General features: G+C 31.5%; 3 protein-coding genes across 5 annotated transcripts; all 3 read left to right on the top strand.

Moving 5' to 3' along the window:
* Positions 1-540: 540 nt before the first annotated feature.
* Positions 541-7,873, top strand: LOC122600970 (putative E3 ubiquitin-protein ligase LIN). 3 transcript variants are annotated; one of them, XM_043773751.1, is made up of 16 exons: positions 543-1,303; positions 1,939-2,014; positions 2,102-2,293; positions 2,746-3,773; positions 4,295-4,436; positions 4,520-4,765; positions 5,340-5,634; positions 5,737-5,858; positions 5,935-6,054; positions 6,166-6,297; positions 6,391-6,504; positions 6,589-6,699; positions 6,789-6,935; positions 7,014-7,139; positions 7,242-7,358; positions 7,575-7,873. In XM_043773751.1, the coding sequence occupies exons 1-16, from the start codon at positions 561-563 to the stop codon at positions 7,590-7,592; spliced, it is 3,729 nt and encodes a 1,242-aa protein (XP_043629686.1). In that variant the 5' UTR covers positions 543-560; the 3' UTR covers positions 7,593-7,873. The 3 variants fall into 3 exon arrangements, with proteins under 3 accessions (XP_043629684.1, XP_043629686.1, XP_043629685.1); XM_043773750.1 differs by having other exon boundaries at positions 545-1,303; positions 6,382-6,504; XM_043773749.1 differs by having other exon boundaries at positions 541-1,303; positions 6,382-6,699.
* A 2,406-nt stretch (positions 7,874-10,279) lies between these two features.
* Positions 10,280-11,013, top strand: LOC122598807 (phylloplanin-like). Its single transcript, XM_043771294.1, has 2 exons — positions 10,280-10,499; positions 10,658-11,013. Exons 1-2 carry the CDS (start codon positions 10,310-10,312, stop codon positions 10,975-10,977), a joined length of 510 nt encoding a protein of 169 aa, XP_043627229.1. The 5' UTR covers positions 10,280-10,309; the 3' UTR covers positions 10,978-11,013.
* Positions 11,014-17,504: 6,491 nt separating this feature from the next.
* On the top strand, positions 17,505-18,517 carry LOC122601931 (phylloplanin-like). Its single transcript, XM_043774660.1, has 2 exons — positions 17,505-17,752; positions 18,140-18,517. Exons 1-2 carry the CDS (start codon positions 17,581-17,583, stop codon positions 18,415-18,417), a joined length of 450 nt encoding a protein of 149 aa, XP_043630595.1. The 5' UTR covers positions 17,505-17,580; the 3' UTR covers positions 18,418-18,517.
* The last annotated feature ends 5,835 nt before the right edge of the window (positions 18,518-24,352 follow it).

The following is a 24,352-nucleotide window of genomic DNA, read 5'->3' as shown; positions in this document are numbered from 1 at the left end:
ATAATGTCAAGTAAAAGTTAATAACCATGTTTGACAATTATAACTTATTCATTTTTGAAAAACCCATTTTATAAGAGATAGAATCCTTCAGAATCATTGTAAAAATGGAAAAAAGATTTTTAGTCAAAAAAACAACTAAAAAATTCTTTCAAATATTATTTCATTTACTTTCCTTTCTATAAAAAAAAAATAAAAATCCAAGAACTCAATTTATTTTATAATTATTTGGATTTATATCTTTTCTTTTTTTAAAATAACTCAAAAACTCAACTTATTTTATAATTATTTAAATTTATTTCTTTTTCTCCTTTAAGAAAACTCGAAGAACAAAATGTAGAAAAGCCACCCTTAAATACATGTGTACGATTGCGAAAAGAAAGTAAAAGATAATAAAATACATCTTCTCATATTAAGAAGAGATTTTGTCTGTATCAACTGTTCTGTTTGTTGAAAAACAGAGGGACCAATAAGTTTTTTGTAATTTGGCTCACATGTTACTTCTTCTCATAATAAGTCCATAACAGAAATCCTTTTATTTCATCAATTCTCTTATCTCTTCAATGGCTTCCACATCTTCTTCTTGTTCTTCTTCATTTTCTTCTTCTTCTTCATCATCACATCATCTTCATTGTCATGAATCCATACACCCCGAACTCTTACGTCGACTCGTAACACTAATAAATAATCACATTGACTCCATAATTTCCAACCCCAGAACCCGAAAAATCCTACAAACAAAATGCTCATCAAAGCTCAAACTTTACAAACACGACTCGTACGACGAACAATCCGTAGTCTCAAATCTTTACTTTGGTATGCAGAATGTAGAGGCTGCAATACAATCAAAATGTTGTATGATGGAACAAGTTCAAACCGCACAGAAAATGCTTCAAGCACCCGCTTCGTTAAACGAAAACGGGATAACGGATGGAATATCGAATGCTTATTTAGTTTGTTGTGCTTATTTTTATTTGTGCATGCTTTGGAAAGTTCAAGAAGTGGAGCTTCAGGTTGCATTGCATTTTCTTCAAGCATTGGTGGTGTTGCCCGGGTTGGTCAAGACTGAGCTTGCACCCGAGCTGTATCGAACCGTGGTCGAGTCGTGCATTGCGCCTTTGAGACCCGAGTCGGAGAATAATATTAATAATAATTATGGGTTGGAATTTGAAAGTGTGAAATGGGGTGCAACTAGTTATAAGGCTTGGTTAATGTATCATCAAGTTATTTCTTATGGCCAATCTCCTTTGTTGATGAAACAACCTCATCTTCATCATCATGAGAAGAAATCTCATGAAATTATTAGGTAATTAGCTTAATTTTTTTTTTAATTATAATATAGTTGTTTGTAAGTACTTATATTTACTTTAGCATAAAAACTCATAATAAGCAGTTTAGAATTACCAACTTTGAAGTTAATTATTATTCAAAGTTTGTTACTTTGTTTATTTCATCTTCAAGTATAATGAGATAATTTTGGAGAAACAATCTTAAAACTACTTATTAATTGTATTAAAACTCAATAACCAGAGATATAAGTTTTAATAAGATATCCCTAACACACCACTACTTGGCTTCTTAAAGCCAATAATTACAACTTTACACCTTCACACCTTCATGTGTGTTAATTATGATGTAAAGAATAAATGGGTGATATTATAAGCAATTGCTACTTTGTTCCAAAGAAAACAACCCATGCCATTTGGCATTTATGGTCAAACAAAACAATTTAGGAATCAAAGTCAGTTATTTATTTCAGAAACTCTGCACAAATATGTAAACTCTAAACCAAAACGCATATAGAATTTTTCTCTAAATTTTTGTGCTATAAATGATGAAAACTTCATTCCAGATTTCATTAAAGAAAGTAGTAAGTTTGGCCTAAAAAGTCCAGTTTCTGTTATAAAGCATCATTTTACCAGTTTTGTTAGCTTATTGCAGGAATACAAAGGCCTGCAGTACATCATCTTCGAATTCCTATGAACATGTGCATATGCGTCATCATGATCATCACAATGTAAGTGCACATATCAGGACTTACTATCTTAACTTGAAAATAGCACATATGCAAATGAGATAAAATTGTCTTTTTTTGGAAATGTAGTTTGTAAAGGTGCATCCTATTGTTCATCCTCAACAGAATGCAAATGATGACATATTAGAAGGTTCTGTTTCAAAGAAAGTTATAGAAAACACGAGTGTCAAGCGTCTTCAAGATCTTCTATTGGAAGACCAGTCAGATTCACAATCCTTATTTTCAGACGCCAGTGACCTTGTACCAGATGATGATTTTGAGGTATTCCTTAAAAAAGTCTCCATTGTTTTTTGGAGGCAAGGTGTAGTTCGATAAAGGTTACATGTTTGACAATATGTGGCAAAAGAGAAGGCGAGTTAGGCGGGTTGGGTAACAGTCAAAACGGGTCAGGTTGACCTTAATCACCATTTGATCAGTAATTTTTGTATAGATAAATAGTGTGTAAAAATTAATTTGCTAAAGTTACATTACTTGACTCTAAATTCTGTTAGAAAAAGTAACTTAGGAGGTCTAATACTTTATTAAAACTAAAAATACACTTTGGGCAACTTTTGAATTGTTTTGCCGTTTGACCCGTTTCATTTTGATACATGTTTGACCAGTTTGAGACAATATGATAACCCAAAAGCAACCGGTTTATAAGTACATGAGTTGAAATTTCTGTCTCTAAACAAATATATAACAAGTATAGTTCTCATGTCTTAATTTTGTAGCGGTTACTCACTGCTGCTGAAAGTTATAATCAGGAATATGCGGATGAATTCGATAGATCATTGAGAAACTTGCGTAGAGGTGCAGCCGAACAACAACAACAACCAGAAACAGAAAATATAATGTCAAAATCTCAAGAATTTTGGAACTGTTTGGCAGATGAAGAAGACGTCACGTGCCAAAGCATTCAAATATCTCAAAGGAGAGATGAAGTCTCATTTAGTGGTGAAACTAGTTACAGGATCGAACAAGCTGAGATCGTGGAGAAAGTGATTTCCAAGTTATGTTTCTCAGAAAAACTAGAAGAACACGAGGACGATGATTCAACAACAATTGAAATTACAACTGTGTATGAGATGCTAGCAAGCAAACCAGGACTAAAATACTCGTTATTGAAAGATGTCATTTTGGATCAGTTACTAATGGCTCTTTCTACTTCAAAGGAAGAAGGGGTGACGAGAGCATCAGTTTCTATACTTACAAGTATTGTATCATCGAATCGGTCAGTAATAGAGGATATAATGAAGAAAGGGCTAAATCTTGGTGATCTTGCAAATGCTTTGAAAAGAGATGTTTATGAAGCAGCTGTGTTGCTTTATCTAATAAACCCATCTCCAAATGAGATTAAAACGCTTCAAATCATGCCAGTATTAATTAAGATTATTTGTTCTTCAAGCTGTTACAAGAGTCGCTTGAAATCACTTTTTGTGACACCCACTACCGCGTCACTAATGATTATTCAAGTGTTGGTGACTGCTTTTGACTACTCCACAAACAACACTCACTTGGCTGAAATCAGTTCGCCAAACGTGATTTTGAGTCTTGTTAATGTTCCAAGAAATGATAACTTAGAAGAAATAATATCCTTGGCGGCTATTCTAGTAAAATGTATGAGGTTTAATGGGCAATGTAGATACCACATCTCACAGTTTACCCCCGTCGCCCCATTCATTTCTCTCATCCTGAGCAACCAAGAGCATGCGATATGTGCAGGTCTTGAATTCTACCATGAACTACTAAGAATGCCAAGGTGCGTTTTCAAAAAATCTGGATATACTCAATGTGTAAATTTGTTCATTTTTAGCATCCACCATTTTGATTGAATCTACTATAGGTGGCAGAATGAGTGAGTAGGGTGGGTAACAGGTCAAATTACAGGTCTGGTTGACCTAGAACACTTTGTCCAAAACTTGTAAATATTAGTTAGTGTGCCAAATATGGTTCATAATCTAGTACTATTTCAGTAATAATGTAACTTGTTTTGAATAGTACATCCGGAGGTTTTATGCATTTAAGATACAACTTTGGGGTGACTTTCAACCCGTTTGACCAGTTTCCTGCTAAGATAACTATTGTTTATACACTCTGACCGTTAGAGATTAAAACACAATCTGGATTACCTATGCATGAGTAATTGGGTAGATATTGTCAGGAACGTACCTTAGGCTAAAACGAGACTAGTGCTTCAGAATATGACTGCAGAAGTATGATATGTAGAAATGCGATTACTCGTATTTATTACTAAAGGAAAGTGATATATAAAATTACTAGATCATCCTCAGTAAGTCTACTACAGCAACTACGAGAAGGAGGCGGTGTCAACATCATATGTATTTTATTGCTTGCTATCCAACAAACACAAGACGAATACAAGCTTTTAGCAGCTAGTTTGTTGCTTCAATTAGATATTCAGGTAAGATATGTGGTAATCTTTATATATACATTAACAGTGTTAGACATGTAAGTCGTTGAAATATTTACGTGACGTATTCACAGGAAGAGTCGCCAGATAACAATTTGAACCGGGAAATGGCAATTCAGACCCTCTTCAAGTCACTGACATGTGAAGAAAACTTGGATATACAACAATTAGCAGGATTTATAGTATCGAATCTTGGTGGAACTTTTGCTTGGACTGGAGAGCCATACACAATAGCTTGGTTGGTAAAGAAGGCTGGTTTAAACTCAACACTACACAAGAATATTGTCAAAACCATTGACTGGTCTGATGATACACTGCAGGTAGTATAAACATTTTAACAACTCTAGATTTCGACTTACTTGGTCAAACATACTATTTTCAACATCAAATTTGATGATTCTAATTTTAAGTATTGGAAATAAACTCGATAAGAATTTTATAGGGCTGTAATAAGTATTATAGAGAGAATAATGACCAAGTATACTGAAAATTACCTATATTACTTTTAACTGGAAACTAGGGCTCTTTGACTGCAAAAGTCAAAGTTTACCCTTTGCAAAAGAGTCAGTTTACTCTTTTCTAAGCTAGTTAAGTGGTTCATGGCACACATCAAAGCTATAAATTTAACCTGATCAACGCTACTAACACGTCCGCTCCTATTAATCTGTCTGGGACACTGGGCCAGATTACATTAACTTGTCATATTTGAATGTTGGTTATCTTAAGTTAGTTTATTATAAGACTTTGATGGTTTTCTCTATGGAGTTATAATATAGATTACCAAAAGTTCGGTTACTTTTTTCCCAAAATGGAGAAAATGTATGATAATTTGTAGCATAGTGTGTGGGAACGACGCAACGTGCATATTAAAGTATCAAACTTATGAACATGTAGGAAAGTGGGACAGAAAACTGGTGTGCGAAGGTTGCACGGGAACTTATAAAGCTAGGGAATCCTGTTTTCATTGCTTTGGAAAGGGGACTAAGGAGCAAGAACAAGAGAGTATCGAGAGACTGCCTCACAACAATTACTTGGATTGGATGTGAAATAGTGAAGGGTCCTGATGATTTGAGATGCTCAGCTTGTGACATCTTGCTAAGTACTATTGAGCAATATGTACATCCTGGAATGGAATTAGATGAAAGACTTTTAGCATGTTTGTGCATATATAACTACACTTTTGGTAGAGGTAAATAGTGCCCCGTTATGATCCTGTTTATACTATTTTTTGTTATTGTTTCGTATTAAAACCGTTTTCCTTATATATAGATTTGTTATATGTATTTTGCAGGCATGCAGAAACTAACTCAGCTTTCAGAGGGTGTAAGAGAATCACTCAGACGCCTTTCGAGTATAACATGGATGGCAGAGGAATTGTTGAAGGTTGCAGATTATTATATGCCCAATAAATGGGTAGGTTCTCTACCGCTTTTATTCTAGTTAATTCTACAGGTGGGCTAGCTAACTCAACATGTTGTTTGATTAATAGCGAATATCTTGTGTCCACACACAAGTTTTGGAGGCAGATTACAGTAGTAGTGGAGCTGTAAATTCTCTCATCTACTACAGGGGTCATCTTTTTAGCGGCTACTCAAACGGGTCTATTAAGGTACATAATTATTTGTATATGGTAACTTAAATATCCTACAAAAGTAAACAAAAAAAAGTACATTCTTGATTGAATTATGGAGATAAAATATGATATAAAGGTGAATTGTAGGTTTGGGACATCAAGGGGCAGACAACAACTCTTATATCAGATATAAAGGAGCACAAGAAGGCAGTAACATGTTTTGCACTTTATGAACCAGGGAATTGCCTTCTGAGCGGATCTTCAGACAAAACGATTAGGGTAAGCTTAGCTCATGTTAACTGCATATTACCGCGTTAGTTGAATGAAGGGCAAGTTTTGCATGAAGTGTTTTCCTAAGTGTAGGTTTGGCAGATGTATGAAAGAAAATTGCAATGCATTGAAGTAATAACAACCAAGGACGCTATTCAAAGTCTTGAGAGTTTCGGTGAAGTAATTTTTGTAGTTACCCACAACCATAAATTGAAGGTAACTAATTATAGTACTAAGAGTAAGAGCAAATCTATTTGTACCAAGAAACTGTTGACAATAAAAAAGTATGATATCATGCAGGTATTTGATTCATCAAGAAAGGTGAAGGATGTTCTAAAGAACAAGAACGTTAAATGCATAAAGGCTAGCCAAGGGAAAGTTTACATAGGCTGCATGGACTCGAGCATACAGGTTGGTTTTGGCGCTGGTTTTCTTCCAAGAATAATCCTATCAAGCTTATAGTTTAAAGAGATCTAAGTTTATTAATCTGACTATTTTAGGAGTTAAGTATTGGGAACAACAAACAACAAGAAATCAAAACAGCGTCCAAGAGTTGGAGAATGCAAAACAAGCCAATAAATTCAATAGCACTATACAAAGACTGGCTATATAGCGCAAGTACATGTATCGATGGGTCAAGAATTAAGGTTTGAATAACGATCATTAAACATGATTAAATATTAAGTACATTATAATAGACCCTCAACTAATTTAAAGTTATGCAGGATTGGAGAAAACAATGTAAGGCTCAAGTATCAATAGTACCCGAGAAAAGATCAAATGTTGTAGCAATAAGCGTAGTTGAGGACTTTATATACTTAAACACCAGCTCTTCTGCAAGTAACTTAGAGGTGTGTCATGTGCCCGTTACGGTGCTACTGTTTGTTTCAATTGTTGTATATATAATATATGTTTGTGTATATATTTATAACTAATGCATTCATAAAAAGCAGATTTGGTTGAGGGGGACACTGCATAAAGTTGGAAGATTATCAGCAGGCAGCAAGATAACAAGCATGCTTACAGCTAATGATATGATCTTATGTGGTACCGAATCAGGATTAATAAAGGTACTTTTCTAAAATAAAGTTTATTTGAAATTACAAACTTTGGTCAAGTTTCTGTTTATGTAAGCAACAATTTTTTGTAACATTAAAACACCAAACTTGCATTAGGACTATCATTAACAAATTAAATTCATCTTATTATATCCAACTAACTCTCTGTTTGTTTTTTATAGCTGTTGTAATACAGTATTCTTACATTCCCTTTTCTATGATAAACAGGGTTGGATCCCTCTTTAGCTGCATTAGTTTTCGGGTTAATTTGGATTGCTTCACTATGATCGAGTATATATTCTGGTGTAAATATGCAAGAGGATTTCTACTGCACATAATGTACATGGGTTGCATACGACGATGGTAAATCTCAACACATATTTATCTCCATTTCTCAACGGCTTGTGCAATACAAACATGGAGAAATGAGTCATGATTTTATCATGTTATCGTAGTCATCGAAGATATTACTATTTCTATCGATATAAGAATTTTCAGTCTCTTAGTTCTTGTATTTGAGTTGGCAATTGGCGCGTTGTGATTGTGATATATATATATATATAATGAGTTTTATAGATGTATAGTTAAAAACTGGGGTCTCATATTCAAAATATTGGGACATCATCAACAATAAAAAAATAATCCTTTCGCATTAAGCTTCTTAATCTCATTGGGATATTTGACAAAACAATGGAAAGCTTCTGAAAAGGATCATATCATATCACACCTTCTATAATTCATGATCTCCAATTCATGAGACCAACGTCAAACCCTTTTCACTATTTTATTAGAGATGTCATTCGATATACTTTCGACGAATTTTTAAATCCGAGGGCGGAACCTGTACGGTTAAGGCATTTGACTATCACACTCCATGACCTATCACACTTTATGACCTATCACCCAACCATCTCACCGCCGTAACGCGAGGGTACTTACTCTCGTATTATTAAAAATAAGTTGTAATTGAATGTGTGTGTGAGCATAAATTTTATTGAAAAGTAAATCGAAAGTCTATATATCATATGACTGGCTGTGTTGGGTGTTTGCTTATACAATGACTGATGTTAAAAGGATGGATGCAAGCAGCGATGAAACCAGGATCAAATGTGACTCGTAGCATAAAGTTTCTTCGCTAGCCTCGTATTGCCGTAAAGTAATGATAAGGTGGGATTTTTTAAAGGATTTTTTTTAATTGTTGACAAGTTTTAAGAGTTTTTGCCGCTTTTGATCGTATTTTTCTATATATTTATGTATACAAATACATCTTTATAAGTTATATTTTTCAAAAAAACTTTTACAAGTTTAAAATTAGTTACATTGATTGATATCTCATATTTATTTGACTAAAAATAACAATAACAAATACAACTTTTTTTAGATAAACTATATTATAAAAAATCAACATACCCATAGCCTGAATTACCCTTCCTCTATAAGTAGGTTCGCCAATGGAAATTGGTGGCTCAATCATTTTTAGCTTGGGATGAAGTCGGGTAAAATGATAGAAATGCTTGCCCTCACGTGATGAAAATTTGGCAAAAAGCTAATGATGGGATGAAAATTGAAAAAACCACAAATCACAAAGATTTTGCATAATTATAATAAACTATGTTAAATGATTTGATTATACGTTTAAAAGACATGGTATAAAACAAAAAACATTGACTATTCCTTACTCTAATAAAACAATAGTTCGTAAATATTGTTTTTTGTCTTTTTGTGTTAACAAACATTGAATAGCTTATATAATTAATGGACAGACAAATAAATCAAAGTTGAAGATGGATGGAGTGGTATACCCTCTGCGTCTTATAAAAGAGGTTTGGGGTTTGAATCCCCCTCTTTGTCATTTTTTTAATTCTTCAATTCTTCAATTTTATGGATTTATTTGAAGATTTCAGAAATTACAGTTTACCCTCTCCACTTATATTTCTTTCTGATTTAGTCCAATGTTTTAAATTTTTGTTGCTTTGTCTTTTTAAGTATCCAAATAGTTTTGTTGTTTTTTTTTTAATTTTTTTTATTTTCCTATTTTCAGTTTTTCATATCTATACTTTTTTTGGTTTTTGTATTTTTGTTTATTCAGATCTATATTTGTAAATTTTTGTTTTTTTAAAATAATTTTTCTAACATTTATGTTGTTAAATTCCTACATCATTTTTTGAGGTAAACATAAATATGATGGCATGCGTTATCGCCTTAGAAAAAAGATAACCGCAACAAACACAAGCACTTTAGAAATCGACGTCCGGACGGGTCGAACCACCTAGTTAGTAATATAGTATATAAAAAAAAGTTTAACCAAAAACCAATTCTTACCCTAGGGCCGGCCATTTGTGAAAAGCTTTGGGCTTCAACAGAACACTAATAGACTTTGGGCTACATTTAGTTAACATTTTCAATACTTTTGTAAGGTTTCTTTAAAAATGTAACTGATGCTTTGTACCAAATGACAGCTTTCAACTCTTAAAGCACATAGACACAATTGTTAATTTTGAAAATAAATATCGTTTCATTTGTGTTTTTAATTTTCACATTTTATGTGATTTTACAAATAAAAAGTCATATATGCATTTGAAAATTTGTGTGCTATGACAAAGTTACACAACAAAATCAATTTTGTATTGCTAGTAACATATAACCTCACAATAAGTGCATTTAGGTTGCATTTTATATTACAACTAGTCATGTGGGTGACACATTTTAGAATTATCTCTTTTAGGATTTTATATCCATATATAGAAAATCAATTTAAATTTATAGAGATAATGTATATCTATTCGAAACTCCATTAGCTAGCTAGCAACTATGATGTCTCTAAGAATTGCCTTGTAAATAGGCCGCGTACGTACTCGATCTATATATAGCAGGTTGTATCAAATGCGATAAACATCAACTTAATTATAAAAACACAAAAGCTAGCAGCTGAATGATATACATCATATATATATAGATCAATAATGGAGGCATCAATGAAATATTGTGCCACGCTTTTGGTAGTTGCTTTAGTAGTAGTAGTTGTGGCACCCCAAGCTCAGCAGCAGCCGCCTTCTAATAATATTAGCGTTTATAGAATCACGGGAACTGTCTTTTGTTCTTTGAATGGCGCCCAAGTTGTGAATTCTGCTATCCCAACTCCTCCCTTTACAAGTAAGTTATAGTTATATATTAATACATATATGCATAATGTTTTATTTTTTGTTATATACTCATAAGTATTTTAATTTCTTTTTTCTTTTCTAATCCCAAGAGCTGACTCTTTATTTTTTTTTTTGCAATTGACATATATGCATAATTAATTAATGCAGATGCTACAGTCCAATTAATGTGCGGTGGGATTGTGGTACAAACAGCTTTAACAAATAGCCTGGGAGTTTTCACTATGGTTGTACCAGACGCACAGACACTGGTACAGACACTGCTATCTAACCTTGTATCCGTCGTAAATTGCAGCGTTGTTGTTGCTACACCACTCTCGACTTGCAATTCATCCCTACCACAAACCGGCATGCTGCAAAGTCCCACGTTTATGCAGGTTTTGACCGAAGTTTTCCAAGCTATCCTTAACTTTCTTTTTAACGATCTAGTCGGAGAATTTCAACATGTTCAAACTATATTAATTAGTTAATGTTTGATTGACATCACACGGACATATATATATATATATATATATGTAATAATGCATTTATAAATAAAGGAATGTAGCCTGATGGATGAATTTGAATGTTGTCTAACTACTGTATACGTACGCATGGTTATATATTTCACTACCGACCTAATTAATATCGATTCATGATTAATTTTCAGTAGACCTTATTTCCACATATTCAAATTTTATTCTTAGAAAATATCATGAGCTAGCATATAGTGTTCGTACGTGGCTGATTGAACAAAAAAAAATCAATAATCTATACTATATTATAAAACAAATTTTCTTTAGATTTTCAACATTGAACTTGAAATTTTCAATATTGATTTTAAGTAATTCCTCAAAATGTCTCTCCTATCTATTCTATATTTATCTAAAATAACTATAATACTCTTTCTCTCTACTCAAATCTCAACCAATCATCTTTTTTCTCTCTCCTCCATAAATCATTTATTTCTCCAATTCATTCAAAATCTTTTATCTCAAAAACCGTACATCGATAAATTATAAAAATTGTATGGGTGTTCTTAAAATTTCATGATCTTTCGTTAGAGATGTCATTTGATATACTTTCGACAAAATTTTAAATCCGAGGGCGGAGTCCGTACGGCTAAGGCATTTGACTATCATACTCTATGACCTAGGTATCACCCCACCATCTCACCGCCGTAACTTACGAGTACTTTCTCTCGTTAACATTAATGTACAACTTTTAAAATACTCAATTCAATTAAATTTGTTTAATTTACACATATAATGTTGTTGCGATGGTAATATTTAGCCTACTCATGCAAGATTGTTTCATTAACAAATTAAAAAGATTAGACCAATGGCTCAAATAATTATGGTACTAGCTACGTCTGTTCACCCATTGTGTATTATATATGTACTTTTATATTAGTATTCCAATTTTTTTTCTTCTTTCTCGATGTATACCTAAAATATATATTTCTTTGTCAATATCTTCGGTTGATATGATAATAATAATTTTAATAAAATTCGTTTACAATATTTATTTAACTCTTAAAATACCTATTGTACACCTTTTATATATACCAATAACTCATAATAATTGTTGTTACCATGGCCACCAGTCAACACCACCGTCATTAGTCGTCGCTACCTACCGACGCTATCACTACCTTCGTCGCATTGTGTTGACATACATCTAATATACTTTCATTACAACAAAAAACTTGATTTGTTCGCACTTATTTCTACACATTTTGAAAAATGCGTAGACATTTATGCAACTTTTATACATTTAAAAGTGTATTAGAAAATATACGCATATATAAATGTGTAGGGCGTGAAAAAAATAAGCGTGTAGAAATCTATAACTTTTACGCATTTAAAAGTGTATAGAAATTGTACACACTTTTAATTATATATTACACAAAAATAGATGTATAGAGTTTTGTACACTTTAAAATATGTTTGGGCCAGTCTTCAGGCCCCAAAACACCATTTTATAGGAGTTATGGATCTTTTGATATGTTTTTTTCAGGTTTTTTCGTATTTTCTTTCATTATAACTTTCAGCCCACTAATGTTTTTACGCCCGTTCAAATTTTGCTTGATTATTTATATGTATCTTATCATGAGGAAATGATCAGTTTTTCGGATAATCAAAATATTTTTTCCCCTAATCACATGTGTGTATGTTTTAGTGTGAATCCCTAAATTTCGTTATTGAATTTGAATCAACGAAAATTTATAAGAATTGTTCCTCGTATTCTTAGGAATGAACATGTTCGATTATCTATCCAGATTTCCCGTCTGCGTCATGATGTCAAAGGCATTTTCGTTTGGTGTGTGATTTATTAATTGACATTTGGATTTGAAAAAGTCTTCGGTTACATCCATGCATACAAATAAATCTATGTATCAAAGAACAAGCCGTCCCGATGATATAAGACATTAACTTAACTCGATGGTTATATACTTATATTGTCATATGCAAGATAACATAATGTCATCTTCAACGGGCTTGAGTCTCAATCCCTTCTTCAACGGTGTATAAGAAAAGTTGAAATGTAGATGGTTTTATCCCTACTTAAGGTAGGGATGTTGTTTTCATATTTTACTAAAAATAGAAAAAGACTTTCATCCTTATTGGGTATGAAGATCAAACCTAGCTTTGATCTCTGTCTTCAAAGACAAAGGCTATAACCACTTAATCCAACCTAATTGGATCAAACAAAAGTATCTAAATTTAAAATTTTAAATATTTCAAAAAGAAGCATATGTATGTATATATATATATATATATACTAGGTTTTTGACCCGTGCGATGCGCGAACCGACTAAAAAACTGTAAATTATATAATGTAAAATGAAAAAACAAAGCGAACATGTTTCTTTAGATGATAAAATTATGTAATGTGAAATCTATAGATAGTTTTGTAACATGCAAACATAATCCACCACAATAATTTGTTACGACCAGGTCTTGTATGACATCTTCATCATGAGAATGCATGCATCACCTTAGAAAAGTGAACACTTTACTAATCGTCAATTTATATCAATTGGGCTGGTTGTATTTTTTGAAATCTTAGAGGTGTATTGCACTAAACCAAAACTTGAAATTGTTATAAGGGGGTGTTTGAGGTTGCGTTTTCAAAATAGATTATGTGTTGCGTTTTGAAAAAGCATGTATGTATATGCTTCTTCAAAACTGCGTTTTCATAACAAATAATTACTTTTTCACACAAAACACTTTTTTAGATTATTTACGTTTTACAAACGTAATAATCAAAAAATCACTTTATATCGTAATCCAAACACCCTCTAAGATACATGCTAATCATAGTACAATGTGAATATACAGTATCAGAATTAAAATAAAAGGGAAAAAGATACTTAAAAAGTCATCAATGTTATAGAGAACATTACCATAAATTCCGCTAACTAGTATCCACTTATCAGTAGCCTGCAAGTTGGTTAAGATAAAGATCGAGAACAACTTTCATAACATAAAATAAGATCAGCATTACAAAAGATGTTGAAAGTTGTAAAAGCAATAAGCTTTTAAAGTTAAGTAACTAAGAATACTATCAAACTTGTCTCACAGCATCAACATGGATTGTTGTAGCGACTAAACGGCTTCGCATATTGCAGTGACTTCTCAAACACTCTGACCAAAAACGGATATAATTCATAACCCCAAATTCAACTATAACGATGTAAGGGATAAAGTAATAACCATATATGTCAAATTAAATAAAAGAATAAGGATCATGACAAATAGAGTGTCCATGGGAGTAGCAGTACGAAATCTCCTTAAATCAAGAGCAATTACTTTATCTAACAATTAAAGATTCAATGGCAAATATCCTTATTAATTTAATTATCACCTTTTTTGATTAATGATAATGATTATATGATTGTACATAAGAACTTGTAGAAAACCAATTACTGCATTTGATTACAAAAATACAGAAAACTGAATAGAAAATATATATAGCAATGAATTCACATGGAAAAGAATATGATGGTATATATATGCAAGTGAAAAAATAAAATCATCCACGTAATAAGAATGTTTAAGTTAGTGTCAAAGATATCATTGATCTTGACAGATAAAAGGCTAGAGTTACCGATGGAGTCATGGAGATGCAGAGATCGAATACGGAGATAGAGCATGATTAGGTTTAGACAATTTAAACTAAAAAGAAAATAAGATTACGGGCCGGGTTACTATAGGTCCGCGTGTTTGTTCTATTATATTTTCTATTTTTATTTTGTAAAAATACAAAATAAGATAACTATTCGCAACAAAAAATATGGAGGTGACACATAGGATTGAATCCCATGTGTCAATTTTATAAGCTAACTTTTTATGTTGAAAAGGCTTTAAATCATTCGGTCAACTACTGTTTTAATAAGTATATAGATATATGTATATTCGCTCATAGGTTTACTTTAACCATAATTTATTTCATACCAGTGAATGATATATGAGACATATTCGAATTTTTTTTTAATACAATTTATATAATTGTCGTATATCGTACGGGTATTAGAATTAGTGTATATAGAGAGAGAGAGATATGAATACAGATTATAGGATCATAGATAAAGAAAAAGGAAAATAAAGAGTAGCTAGACTCATGCCCACAAATCTATGGCGTGCATCCTCAAAAACGAAGATCAAAGCTTCAACTTGCCTAGCTTTCTTTGACTTCGCATTCTCTTTGAAATTTTGAATATGAAAATAAACTCCGAATACCACGCATTCACCATTGAAAATATTATTACTAGTATTATAATTTCTAAGATAACGTAAAACTAAAATAAAAGTTAAACGACTTTTTATACTTATCTATACTTCTTTATAAAAGGTATTGGATATCGTAAAATTTAACATTTTTTTTCTTCTCAAAATATCTTACTTAAACATAAAACCTTTATATATCATTCTTTCCCCATTTTCTCTAATCATCACACACTTTCATCGACCTTCTATCACTCTCCGTCGCCGCCCTCCTTCTCCACCTCCTCCCTCGATTTCCACCACCATCTCCCTTTTATATTGTCATAACCTTTTAGCCGCTGCAACGCGCGGGCACTATGCTCGTCTTTTTGAAAGGTATTTATTTCAATGAATTTATAAAATAATGTTAACAAATATACTTATAAAGATAAACTAAATTATAAATGACCAATAATATAATCTATTTTTAATTACAAAAATTTCATTATTTTTCCTAAAACATATTCTTTATATAAATATTTTAATTAAAAACTTAATACATGTTAATTTTCTCTACCAAGATTGAGTTTATGTTAATTAAATCATACGGAGTAATTAACTGATAATATGGTTAACATTTATATGATATCTAAAGGGTTGGTGGTTAATTATAAGGTTTTGATGTTTTGGAATCTGAGGTTTGAGACTCACTTAATTATTTGGTTGTATTTTGAAAAATTTGGTTTAATTTGATCCATAAGAATAGTTTAGACATAGCATAAAACAAGCAATGCTGAAACTAACACCATCATCAGCCAACGCCTTCGACCACCACCACTATCACGATACCGGCGTTGTTATACCTCCACCAAATTCTTCTACATCAACTTCTTTTTTTGTTAGATCCATTTTTTGATGGTGGTGTTGTTGATTCTTATAATATATCTGTAGATCTTATTTCATGTTTGTTTTAAGTTGTTAATGGTAGGAAAGTGATAGGATGACAGATTGAAGAAAAAGAAAACCCTAAAGAATGTAAGAAGCAAGTTTCAAAAAAATTGAAAATATAAAAGTTTTGTGTACTCTATGCATATAAACTGTAAATCAATGTTATGACTACCAGAGCTCCGAACCAAGTTGGTTACATAATATAGTTGGTCGTTCAAAAGATATTAATATAAAATAACAAATATGTAATAAATGCTCTTTTGTCCTCTACAAGAATTAAATGTTTGACTTATAAATTAATGGTTAAAGTCGAATAAAGGAGAAAGATTCTCTCAAGTTTCTTAACATGATAAGTCATGTCAAGGAAATCTTGACTATTGGATTAAAATCAATTGTCAAAATTTAAAGAACTATTAAGTTTAATCCAATGGTTAAGATTTTTTTAACTTGACCCCTCAAATTAGAAACAATTTGAAAGAATCATTTCCCAAATAAAAGAGACAACTAATTAGTGTCTGTTAATTTATCTGATTAGGATATGGAGTTCTGTTCATAAGCTTGTGAGTAAATCATGCTTTTTTAATCTTCAAATTATAAGATATTTGAAAAATAAAAAATAAAAAAATAATAATTTATAAGAGATTAATAGAGAAGGTGAATTTGAGTTATTATCAAACTCAAAACTCTATTAAGCTTGATTGGATTTTCATTTTTAAACTTGAGTTCGAGCTCGATTGATAAATTAGCTATAGAGATCAGATCCTGAATAACCAATAATATATGCTCACATATTACATCTATATATACTACAACCGAATTATTAATTAGTGTCTTCACCAAGTAATCACGTTGGCCCATAGATGAAGATTGTAAGCCATTGATTCGATTCTTACCAAAGACAAGTAAAAAAATTATATGTTGTGATCCATGTGTGCGAACATTGAGTCGCTGGACATCAGTTCTTTGTTGTGTGCTCTATGGATATCATTTATCAAGTATGTATATGGGACCAGAGAATTCTCACTCATTTATCATACATTTAATTAGTGTATAAATAATATAAATAAATTCCTTAATTTGTACTATAAAAGAAACACATAAAATCAACATTATGTATAATATTAGAACATAAAATTAACTCCACAACAAGTGTATCATATCGCGTGCGCGCTTAATTTACAACTTGCATCAAATGTATACGAAAGTCTTCAATTTGATTCACAGATTGAAACCTTCATTTGTTAGATAACGAACTAATTTCAAACAGAGTAGCGATCGAGCTAAAAGCGACGTATAATATTACCTTAACTTTCCTTATAAATAGGCCAACTTCCATGCATGGCATTGTATCCTATCAAACACTTAATTAATTAACTATTAGCATACATACATATATATATACTAGCTCTATCTTTAATTAGAGTACATCAATCAATAATGGCAATGAAATTCATCATCATCCTTTTTGTCGTTGTTTTAGCAGCACCACAATTAGCCGATGCTCAACTTTCGGGCCTCCTTGGTTTGATTAACATCAATGGAACCATATTTTGCTCTCTCAATGGCAATATCGTCCCCAATGCTGCAACCCCAACCATTCCTTTCGCAAGTAAGTTCCTTCCCGGCCTTTCCTTATTTAAGTAACTAAGACCTCGCTCGATCGAACAACTCCTAAACCCCCATGCCATTTAAAGGATGCCAAAAGAGATATTTACGTTACTTCTAGCCAACGAGCTATGTGGTGGCCGGCCAAGGGTAGTGGTCATGACAACCCTACGATATATATAAATCTATATGTCCAGTATTATTTTCATATACTTCGTATTTATTGAGTTTAAAGGTAATTGTCAGTCCCACAAAATATACACTTAAAATCTTATGTCCTCGCTTAAGCTTGTTAGTAATGGAAAAACTGTTTGGCAACTCTAGCAATAATGACTCTTAATTTAATATAACTCTTAATTTAATTCCTCCTTGTTGGGTGAACACTGAACAGATGCTCTAGTCCAAGTATCGTGTGGCGGAAATGTGCTATCCTCTGCCATAACGAATTCAGCAGGAATATTCAGCATCATTCTGGATCCGCTCCAATCTCTTCTGGGCGGCCTTCTATCATCGTGCAATGTCGTCGTTGCTACCCCACTTGCGACTTGTAACGCGAGCCTACCAGCTGTTGGTGTTCTCCAGTCCCCGCTACAATTAGTGGGGACCACCCTTCGTGGCCTTCTGAGGATTGTGAATTTAGTTCCGGTGCTATTTCAACTTGTCGGATGAGCTGCCTGATCGATCCCTATATTTATGATCCCAGCAAGCATGCTGCATACATAACTAAAGTTAATTAAGGACTACAATGCATAGTAGTCTTATATATATATATATATATATATATAATGTTTTCAATAAAGGAAGATATTGATAATTGTTGTTTATATCTCTATCCATTTCCAAGCTAGGTTTGTAACTATATACTTGTACTTGTTTCTACTTAAATTGTAACTAATTAAGTTTCAATATTACTCTATGAATGTTGTCCCTCCAAATGTCTAATCCATATTCATATTAGACTATTAAAAATTTACCCGCACAACGGGACAAATTAAATTATAATTTTAACATAAAGAAAGTCTGATGACATATTTATAATAATTATAGTTTGTTAAGTTTTTATATGATATAAAATATATATATATATATATATATATATAGTTATAGTATAGTAAATGTCAGTAATCAATAATAAAAATGAATAATAATAATAAATATTTCCCAAAGTTTAAAAAAAAAATTCAAAAAATAAAACACTACTCTCTCAGTCTTTTCATAGTCCAGAGATATGAAAGTTGGGATTTGCTAACTAGTGCCTTAGTGCACTAGTTAAGAAACATTTAATGAAGTATTTATTGAAGTCTAACTTTATAGAAATATGTATTAATTATTTAATTAAAAATAGAAATTGTTGAGTTAAATTAATACACATTAAATAAAATTTTTGATTATTAAGGAAATAACAAGTTCATTAAATGCTTCTTAACTAGTGCACTAGGGGCACTAGTTAGCAAATCTCATTAAAGTTAATATGTTTTAGCCCATTCTTACATTACAAGTAGTGGACCAAAAGCCCATTAGGTTAACAATGATTTATATTGATGCGCGCAATACTGAACAATAAATTAAATTATGAAGCTAATAATTTTGGCAGTAACAGATATACTTATCTATACTCTTTATTAAAGATTACACACCCCTTCAAAATGGAAAGTGTTACCAAAATATCATATGTGAAATTACTAAAATGTCCTTAATAAACACCCCACCATGGAAGGGTTTTTACAAATTACCAAATTTGCCCTTAATGAATTAATTTACATCTTAAACTCTTATCTTGCTAATTTACATTCTAAGTCTTTATCTTATAAAATAGTTCTATTATCTTAACATCAACTTATACCACTCGATACCAATTATCGAAGTCATCACCACGCGTCACCAACCCCACTATACCGTCGTCGCCGTTATCGCCGCTGCATTGCGCAGGTACCATGCTAGTTTGTATCAATATTTACTGAAATGAGTAACACTCTAAGAAGTTCTAGCGTTACAAGTTTACAACCCTCTTTTACAGTTTGAAAAACAATAATTTATATATATACTAAAACTAAGTGGTTTTTTACAAGTTTCTATGCACATGGTACAACTACACATGCATGCAACTTTGAACTCTTTACCTTTTAACCCCCTACAGATTTTACTTTTACATTTAAGCCCATCACCTTTTACTACTTTAAATTTTAACTCCCTAAAGTTTTTTCTTTACTTTTTAACCCCCAAAGTTTTTTATTTTTACAGTTTAGCCCATCAACTTTTACGTCTTTACCTTTTAACCCCCTAAAGTTTTTATCTTTTACATTTTAGCCTATCAATAAAATGCTTTATTGTTACAATGTCAAATAAATGTTTGTTGGCGACTTTATCAAATTTGTATCAAAACATTGTCATCTGAAAAGATAATCTACTTGAGTCTCGCCGCAAGGTGTGTAATATAAACTACGGCAACGTGTTTAAGCTTAATGAATCATTATCCATGACGTTACTAAAAAAGCTCCGCGGCAACGCACGGATGTTTATTTCTAGTTTATATCTATATAATAGTTTTCTCTTCTAGTAATTAGTCATATGTGCTGAGTTTAAAGTGACCTCCTTTTTCGAATTGGAAAGGAGAGATATTACAACTATATATTTTCGTATAAAAATAAATAAAGTGCATGGTTTCTCTTAAAATTAAACTACTATTTTTCATTAATGGGTTTTTTGTGTGTTTCAAAACCATTATGCATATTATATTACCATCAGTTTAATATATTCTATAATTTCTGTGGACGTTTGTAAGTTGTTATTATCAAAAAAAAAAAAGAAAAGATATCAGTCTCTTACTCTCTTATACTTCCAAAATAAGTGTTTTTTTTTTTTTTTTTTTTTGGAGAGGGGGTGACATAGATTTTAAGAATGGATTTAATTATTGCATTTTATAATTAAAAGATGTCAATGTTAATTTTGTATTGTCACATACAAATCTCTTTTGTGAAAAGGTATATGTTATTTTGGGAAGCATACAGTTGTTTTGAAACAAACTAAAAATAAAAAATATAAACATTTATTTTAAAACGACATATGATTAAATGCTCACATTTAACTTTTAAAAATCCATATATACATTTTGATGTTGCGTCATATAATTCATATTTTCCTTTACGGCTATTTGACATAACATTCTTTTCACCCACAAAGTGAAAAATCTGAATTGTCACTATGAAAAACGACGAATCATGCAATACTTTTGTGGATAATGATTCATAAATTTTTCTCCTCCTCGATGTCAAGTGGGATGAGCCTATACTTTCCCAACCATACATTCATACTCATATCCTTGGTCCACCTTTCTATTAACTTATTAAGGGACTGACACATTCAATTACTTTGTTAAAGGGTTAAACATGCAAGTGTTGCATTTTATAGGGACCATTTGTATTATTCTCCATTTCTAAGTTTCTTCTCTTTAACTTTCTTACATACCAGTCCCTGCACAAAAATTCATAACATCTAATGCAGATGTTACTTTTTCTTCAAAAAAGTGATATTCGAGTGTTTTATATCAAGAATTTAATACAAAATCTTACTTATTGTTTTTGACGTATATCAAACACTCGAATGCTAAAAGAAATTAAATAAAGTCATAAGAATTAAATTTTTGACATGGACCCTTCAAAGTACCCAATCGGCATCATATCCTTTGTCTTGTCACAATATCCCAGCTTAATCACTATTCTAACGATTTCATTAATAAAAAAAGAGGAATAAAAATACCACTACACTATATGTTAAAGAAATACATAATCGTTAAAATAACTTAAATATAAAGTGAGTTAATACTTTTTTTTTTAAGTCCCACTCTTCCAACTTATTTGTCTTCATTTTTATCGCTACTAAAGATCTTCCATAATAAATTAATAATGAACAAAAAAAGAAATAAATATATATATATATATATTAACATTCAGAAATTTATCAATAGAAAGCTAACAAGAATCTAAAAGTACAAGCAAATGACAATACAACAAGTTTCAAGAAGATTAAAAGTTAAACTACACCATTTTGACCATTCTATAACTGTCTTCGAGGATCTATAAGTTATACTAATTTGTAGGGAGGGAGAAAATAGAAAAACACCTTTCGACCAATTCTGAAATTCACGAAAATAACAGTGCTCGTTAAAAGTTTTACTTTTTAAAAATAAACTTTCATTTATTCCCGAAAATAATAACACTTTTAAAAGTCATTGTTATTTTCGTGAATTGGTCGAAATGCTTTATATTTTTTTCAGTTATCTTTAATTTAATTATAACTTAGTGTTTTACTTGTAAATCACAAGTAAAAGTTGTGTATTTTAGAAAAATCTTAATACATTTCTAGCTTTCTAACAAAATGTCGGTGCATTAAATGTTGATATGTTTATTTTCGTAACACAAATTAAAGCAATCATATACTTATAACTTAATTATGTTGATAATTCAAATTGACGATGGCGGTAGGCCGGTATCTAAAGCAGCCGGAAGTTTGGCCACAAGGTTGGTTGGTGTTTAGTTAGGATTTTTTTTTTTTAATGAGTTTCTAATCTTGTATATGTGGGAAAATTTGGCCTTATTTACTCAAAAACTCTTTTACCATATTTTCTTAGATGTATATGACTATATCATATTATTGTTAAATTGATTGATTGGGGAAACATGAAATTGTAGGAATTAGAGATTAGAAGACAAAGGAAACATAAAGTTGTACATGTCTATTTGTATATAGAATTAATGTGTGAAATTTATTCTTTTTAAAAAAAACATATGCGTCAGGTCATTATTAAAAGGGTTAACCTACATTAGCCCTTCTCATATGACCAACATGGTGAATTGTTATATATATAATGGTGAAAAGTTAAAGAATAACATGTTTAATTTATACTACTTATTAAAAAAAAAACCTTACATGTTGAAAGTTATATGGAAGAAATGTCTAAAATGTCATCCCATGTAGTATTTTTACATATTACCTTATAAAATATTTTTATACTACTTATTAAAGAAAATACCCCCATGTTGAAAGTTACGTGGAAAAAATGTCTAAAATGCCCTCTCATGTAATATTTTCACCTGCCACCCTATAAAATATTTTTACATATATTATTTTCTTTACATTAATAATTAGATTACACTATCAATCATTAATCTTTTCAAATATATTCATTAACCTTTTAAATCAAACTTTAATATGAATTATTTACAACACTCGACATTGTCTCCACCACCACGCCGTCGCCGCCACGACTACTGCCGCATTGCACAGGTACAATGCTAGTATCATCAAATGGGTATCATTGGCGCAACATTCCATAATGCGAAGCTTTGACTTGATCTTTAAGCCCTTCTTCATCAGGCCTAACACTTTTGAAAATTTATTAACTCATAAGGCTTATATCAAATGTTTAACGTTTTTATTTTCATGGATAGAGGTCAAACGATCCTTACTTATCTAGAGGCCGGCATTGTTTTTTACTTTAGGTAGAATCGAAAACAGTATCTCTATTTTAGGTAGTATCAAGGTTGTTTATATCTTTACCTCTCTTATATAATGTCTTCGACAGGAATGAGATTTATAACCCGTAAAAGACAATATTAACTGTGAGCTAATTTTGTTAACCATCTTTTCATAACTCATAAGAGCGTTTGTCGTGGTGATACGCTGATAATGTGGACGACGTCACTGCTAGGAGACAAATTGGTTACAAGATCTCACCCATGTGATAACTAGGTACCATCTTTTAAGAAGTGATGATGAATTGGAAGGCGTATTCTTATAAGAACTCACTTCTAATCCACGTTTAACACTATTCATCAGTTTCTCTCTCTTTTAGACACATCAAGAACATCCCCCTCCTTATAACCCCCACCTCTAACCCACTTCTTCTCCTATTTATTTTATCCTTTTTTAACACAAGATATAGTTGTGGCCCACTTATATGTGCTGGACGCACTTCTAAACAAAGAACAAACCATAAGACGCAATGCTACTTATAATGTTAAAAATTGGAACATGCGTCGGACGTGCTTAAGAAGTACTATAAGGATAGGCCTAAGTAAACTTTTAACAAAGATTAGACAGCCGTTATGCACAACGAGCAATAGTACCCGCGCAATGCGGCGGTGATATGGTGGGGGTGATAGGTCATAGGAAGCGATAAGTCATAGAGTGTGATAGCCAAATGCCTTAGCCATACGGGCTCCATACTCGGATTTAAAAATTCGTCGAAAGTATATCGAATGATATCTCTAATGAAAGAGCATGAAATTTTAAAAACACCCATACAATTTTTATAATTTATCGGTATACGGTTTTTGAGATAAAAGATTTTGAAGAAATTAGAGGAATAAAATGATTTATGGGGGGAAAGAGAAAAAATAAGTGGTTGAGATTTGAGGAGAGAGAAAACAATGAGTGGTTGAGATTTAAGAGTATTATAAGTATATTAGGTTAAGATATTTAAATTAATGAATAAAGAAAAATGATACTTTAGGTAGTTTAAATCATTTTTTGAAATTTTAAAAAAGTGCAAAATGCTTTATAAGATAGTATAAATATAGATAATTAACTATAATGTATGTAGATA

Source organism: Erigeron canadensis, chromosome 5, assembly GCF_010389155.1.
Source record: "Erigeron canadensis isolate Cc75 chromosome 5, C_canadensis_v1, whole genome shotgun sequence".
Taxonomy (NCBI): Eukaryota; Viridiplantae; Streptophyta; class Magnoliopsida; order Asterales; family Asteraceae; genus Erigeron; species Erigeron canadensis.
This window is presented reverse-complemented; position numbering and strand designations above follow the sequence as displayed.